The following is a 6,000-nucleotide window of genomic DNA, read 5'->3' on the forward strand; positions in this document are numbered from 1 at the left end:
ACGGTGTTACCACAGCGTCCACCGCTATTGCCTGAGGGTCCCTTGACCTGGCGCAATATCTGTCCAGTTTTTTGTTGAGACGGGACGCCAGCATGTCCACCTTTGGTTTTTCCCAATGGTTTACAATCACTTGGAAGACTTCTGGGTGAAGTCCCCACTCCCCCGGGTGGAGGTCGTGTCTGCTGAGGAAGTCTGCTTCCCAGTTGTCCACTCCCGGAATGAACACTGCTGACAGTGCTATCACATGATTTTCCGCCCAGCGGAGAATCCTTGCAGCTTCTGCCATTGCCCTCCTGCTTCTTGTGCCGCCCTGTCTGTTTACGTGGGCGACAGCCGTGATGTTGTCCGACTGGATCAATACTGGTTGACCCTGAAGCAGAGGCCTAGCTTGACTTAGGGCATTGTAAATGGCCCTTAGTTCCAGGATATTTATGTGAAGAGACGTTTCCATGCTTGACCACAAGCCCTGGAAATTCCTTCCCTGTGTGACTGCTCCCCAGCCTCTTAGACTGGCATCCGTGGTCACCAGCATCCAATCCTGAATGCCGAATCTGCGGCCCTCTAGAAGATGAGCCCTCTGTAACCACCACAGGAGAGACACCCTTGTCCTTGGAGATAGGGTTATCCGCTGATGCATCTGAAGATGCGATCCGGACCATTTGTCCAGCAGATCCCACTGAAAAGTTCTTGCATGGAATCTTCCGAATGGAATCGCTTCGTAAGAAGCCACCATTTTTCCCAGGACTCTCGTGCACTGATGCACTGACACTTGGCCTGGTTTTAGGAGGTTCCTGACTAGCTCGGATAACTCCCTGGCCTTCTCCTCCGGGAGAAACACCTTTTTCTGGACTGTGTCCAGAATCATCCCCAGGAACAGTAGACGTGTTGTTGGAATCAGCTGCGATTTTGGGATATTTAGAATCCACCCGTGCTGACGTAGCACTACCTGAGACAGTGCTACTCCGAACTCTAACTGTTCCCTGGACCTTGCCCTTATCAGGAGATCGTCCAAGTAAGGGATAATTAAGACGCCTTTTCTTCGAAGAAGAATCATCATTTCGGCCATTACCTTGGTAAAGACCCGGGGTGCCGTGGACAATCCAAACGGCAGCGTCTGAAACTGATAATGACAGTTTTGTACCACAAACCTGAGGTACCCTTGGTGAGAAGGTTAAACGGGGACATGGAGATAGGCATCTTTGATGTCCAGAGATACCATATAGTCCCCTTCTTCCAGGTTCGCTATCACTGCTCTGAGTGATTCCATCTTGAATTTGAACCTTTTTATGTAAGTGTTCAAGGATTTTAGATTTAAAATTGGTCTCACCGAGCCGTCCGGCTTCGGTACCACAAACAGCGTGGAATAATACCCCTTTCCCTGTTGTAGGAGGGGTACCTTGATTATCACCTGCTGGGAATACAGCTTGTGAATAGCTTCCAATACTGCCTCCCTGTCGGAGGGAGACGTTGGTAGAGCAGACTTCAGGAACCGGCGAGGGGGAGACGTCTCGAATTCCAATTTGTACCCCTGTGATACTACCTGCAGGATCCAGGGGTCCACTTGCGAGTGAGCCCACTGCGCGTTGAAATTTTTGAGACGGGCCCCCACCGTGCCTGAGTCCGCTCGTAAAGCCCCAGCGTCATGCTGAAGACTTGGCAGAAGCGGGGGAGGGCTTCTGTTCCTGGGAAGAGGCTGTCTGGTGCAGTCTTTTTCCTCTTCCTCTGCCCCGGGGCAGAAATGAGTGGCCTTTTGCCCGCTTGTTCTTATGGGAACGAAAGGACTGAGTTTGAAAAGACGGTGTCTTTTTCTGCTGAGAGGTGACCTGGGGTAAAAAGGTGGACTTTCCAGCCGTTGTCGTGGCCACCAGGTCCAATAGACCGACCCCAAATAACTCCTCCCCTTTATACGGCAATACTTCCATATGTCGTTTGGAATCCGCATCACCTGACCACTGTCGCGTCCATAACGCCCTTCTGGCAGAAATGGACATCGCACTCACTCTTGATGCCAGGGTGCAAATATCCCTCTGTGCATCTCGCATATATAGTAATGCATCCTTTAAATGCTCTATAGTTAATAATATACTGTCCCTATCCAGGGTATCAATATTTTCAGTCAGGGAATCCGACCAAGCCACTCCAGCGCTGCACATCCAGGCTGAGGCGATTGCTGGTCGCAGTATAACACCAGTATGTGTGTATATACCTTTTAAGATACTTTCCAGCCTTCTATCAGCTGGTTCCTTGAGAGCGGCCGTATCAGGAGACGGTAACGCCACTTGTTTTGATAAGCGTGTGAGCGCCTTATCTACCCTAGGGGGTGTTTCCCAACGTGCCCTAACCTCTGGCGGGAAAGGGTATAGTGCCAATAATTTATTAGAAATCAGCAGTTTTTTATCGGGGGAAACCCACGCTTTATCACACACCTCATTTAATTCATCTGATTCAGGAAAAACTACTGGTAGTTTTTTCACACCCCACATAATACCCTTTTTTGTGGTACTTGTAGTATCAGAAATGTTCAAAACCTCCTTCATTGCCGTGATCATGTAACGTGTGGCCCTACTGGACATTACGTTTGTCTCCTCACCGTCGACACTGGATTCAGTATCCGTGTCTGGGTCTGTGTCAACCATCTGAGGTAACGGGCGTTTTAGCGCCCCTGACGGTGTCTGAGACGCCTGAACAGGCACTAACTGATTTGCCGGCTGTCTCATGTCTTCAACAGTTTTTTGCAAAGTGCTGACATTGTCACGTAATTCTTTAAATACGACCATCCAGTCAGGTGTCGACTCCCTAGGGGGTGACATCACTAACACAGGCAATTGCTCTGCTTCCACATCATTTTCCTCCTCATACATGTCGACACAATCGTACCGACACCCAGCACACACACAGGGAATGCTCTGATAGAGGACAGGACCCCACTAGCCCTTTGGGGAGACAGAGGGAGAGTTTGCCAGCACACACCAGAGCGCTATATATGTATAGGGATAACCATATATAAGTGTTTCTCCCTTTTATAGCTGCTGTTATATATTAGCTGCCAATAGTGCCCCCCCTCTCTTGTTTTACCCTGTTTCTGTAGTGCAGGACTGCAGGGGAGAGTCAGGGAGCCGTCCTTCCAGCGGAGCTGTGAGGGAAAATGGCGCTTGTGTGCTGAGGAGATAGGCTCCGCCCCCTTCACGGCGGCCTTTTCTCCCGCTTTTTTTCGGAAAACTGGCAGGGGTTAAATGCATCCATATAGCCCAGGAGCTATATGTGATGCATTACTTTAGCCATATAAGGTGTAAACAGTGTTTTATTGCGTCTCAGGGCGCTCCCCCCCAGCGCCCTGCACCCTCAGTGACCGGAGTGTGAAGTGTGCTGAGAGCAATGGCGCACAGCTGCGGTGCTGTGCGCTACCTTATTTGAAGACTGGAACGTCTTCTGCCGCCGCTTTCTTCGCTCTTCTGGCTCTGTAAGGGGGCCGGCGGCGCGGCTCCGGGACCCATCCAGGCTGAACCTGTGATCGTCCCTCTGGAGCTAATGTCCAGTAGCCAAGAAGCCCAATCCACTCTGCACGCAGGTGAGTTCGCTTCTTCTCCCCTTAGTCCCACGATGCAGTGAGCCTGTTGCCAGCAGGTCTCACTGAAAATAAAAAACCTATTTAAACTTTTACTTCTAAGCAGCTCAGGAGAGCTACCTAGCATGCACCCTTCTCGGCCGGGCACAAAAATCTAACTGAGGCTTAGAGGAGGGTCATAGGGGGAGGAGCCAGTGCACACCAGGTAGTCCTAAAGCTTTTACTTTTGTGCCCAGTCTCCTGCGGAGCCACTATTCCCCATGGTCCTTACGGAGTCCCCAGCATCCACTTAGGACGTTAGAGAAATACAGGTAAATGCACGGGGGCGCGCATTTACCCGTGTTTTTTGCAAGTGGAAAAGGGTAAACCCGGATCAAGTGACCCGTGAATCCTACCCGGCTATTTACCTGGGTAGGACACGGGACTGATCCGGGTAGGGTTGTAGTGTAAACGGGAGCCGTGTCGATGCGACACGGCTCCCGTTTACACTGTATGGAAGGGCGGCGCTGGGAGATCATGTGATCTCCCTGCGCCGCCCCTGCCGCGTCACTAGAAGCGTCACCAACCCGGCATATGCCGGGTTGTGACTGCTGATGGGAAAGGGGCCGAGCACGGGTCGCAGCCGGTCGGCAGCTCCCGTGTCAGGCTCCCGGCTGCGACCCGTGCTCGTAAGTGGAAAAGGGGTATCACTGAGGTCTGGAGGAAGGGCATAGAGGGAGGAGCCAGTTCACACCCATTCAAAGTCTTACAGTGTGCCCATGTCTCCTGCGGATCCCGTCTATACCCCATGGTCCTTACGGAGTCTCCAGCATCCTCTAGGACGTATGAGAAATATAGATATACAGGGGGTATATTATATACACAGGGTATGTGTACACACACAGAAGGTATATAAGGAGTATATTATATATACAGGGTATATACACAGGAGGTATGAGATAGATAGATAGATAGATAGATAGATAGATAGATAGATAGATAATATACACAGGGAGAATCTTAGATATACAAGGTATATACACACAGGGGGTATATATACAGTGAGTATACACACACACAGTGAGGATATATTATATACACAGGGGGTATATATACAGTGAGTATACGCACACAGGGGGTATATATACAGTGAGTATACGCACACAGGGGGTTTATATGATACAGTGAGTATACGCACACAGTGGGGGGTATATTATAAACACAAAGTATATACACAGTGGGGGTATATTATATACATAGGGGGTACATAGTGAGTACACACACACAGTGGAGGGTATATTATATATACAGGGTATATACACAGTGGGGGTATATTCTATACACAGGGGGTATATAGTGAGTACACAAACAGTGGGGGGTATGTTATATACACAGTGGGGGTATATTATATACACGGGGTATATAAACAGTGAGTGTACACAGCATACTTGCCTACCTGCCCCTCTCCATGAGGGAGAAAATGCTCTGTCCCTGGACTTTCCTGGTAATGTATGATTGCCATCACCTGTGGTGAAACACCATTCTTATCAATTACCTAGCTCACCACAGGTGATGGCAATCATACATTACCAGGAAACTCCAGGAACAGAGCATTTTCTCCCTCATGGAGAGGGTCAGGTAGGCAAGTATGATACACACAGTAAGGGGTATATTATATACACAGGGTATATAAACAGTGAGTGTACACAGTCATACACACAGTGGGGGGTATGTTATATACACAGTGGGGGTATATTATATATACAGGGTATATACACAGTGGGGGTATATTATATATACCGGGTATATACACAGTGGGGGTATATTATATATACAGGGGGTATATACACATGGCGGGTGTACAGGTGTCGCACTCACCCCAGCACAGGGCGCAGCGGGTGAGCAGGATCAGGAGGCCGCTGCGGATCATGTCTCCCCGGGCGGTGGCGGGCAGCAGTGCGGGGACACGGAGAGGAGGAGCCGGGGGATGTACCGGAGACAGACCGCTCACACCGAAACCGAAACCGAAACTAAGCGCTGCCGGACGGGGAACATGGCGGCGCCGGGGTGTGTCCCTGTACTCCCCTCCCATCTACTGCCCCATGCCTCCTGTCACCTCACACGCTGACCCTGGAGAGAGATAAACTACCATCCGCCTCCTGTCACCTCACACACTGACCCTGGAGAGAGATAAACTACCAGCCGCCTCCTGTCACCTCACACACTGACCCTGGAGAGAGATAATGTACCAGCCGCCTCCTGTCACCTCACACACTGACCCTGGAGAGAGATAAACTACCATCCGCCTCCTGTCACCTCACACACTGACCCTGGAGAGAGATAATGTACCAGCCGCCTCCTGTCACCTCACACACTGACCCTGGAGAGAGATAAACTACCAGCCGCCTCCTGTCACCTTACACACTGACCCTGGAGAGAGATAATGTAGCAGCCGC

At 50.4% G+C, this 6,000-nt stretch overlaps 1 protein-coding gene across 3 annotated transcripts in view; it reads right to left on the minus strand.

The window, feature by feature from the left end:
* The window catches only part of LOC134983037 (uncharacterized), a 241,036-nt gene extending 235,415 nt beyond the window's left edge, over positions 1-5,621 (minus strand). For 2 of the 3 annotated variants that reach the window (XM_063948736.1, XM_063948735.1), the window contains exon 1: positions 5,423-5,620. In XM_063948736.1, coding sequence (XP_063804806.1) covers positions 5,423-5,474 — 52 coding nt within the window. In that variant the 5' untranslated portion in view covers positions 5,475-5,620. Of the gene's footprint in view, positions 1-5,422 lie in introns of all 3 variants that reach the window. The other variant, XM_063948737.1, reaches the window with a different exon arrangement.
* Positions 5,622-6,000: the final 379 nt, after the last annotated feature.

This window comes from Pseudophryne corroboree (genome assembly GCF_028390025.1).
Source record: "Pseudophryne corroboree isolate aPseCor3 chromosome 2 unlocalized genomic scaffold, aPseCor3.hap2 SUPER_2_unloc_1, whole genome shotgun sequence".
Lineage (NCBI taxonomy): Eukaryota > Metazoa > Chordata > Amphibia > Anura > Myobatrachidae > Pseudophryne > Pseudophryne corroboree.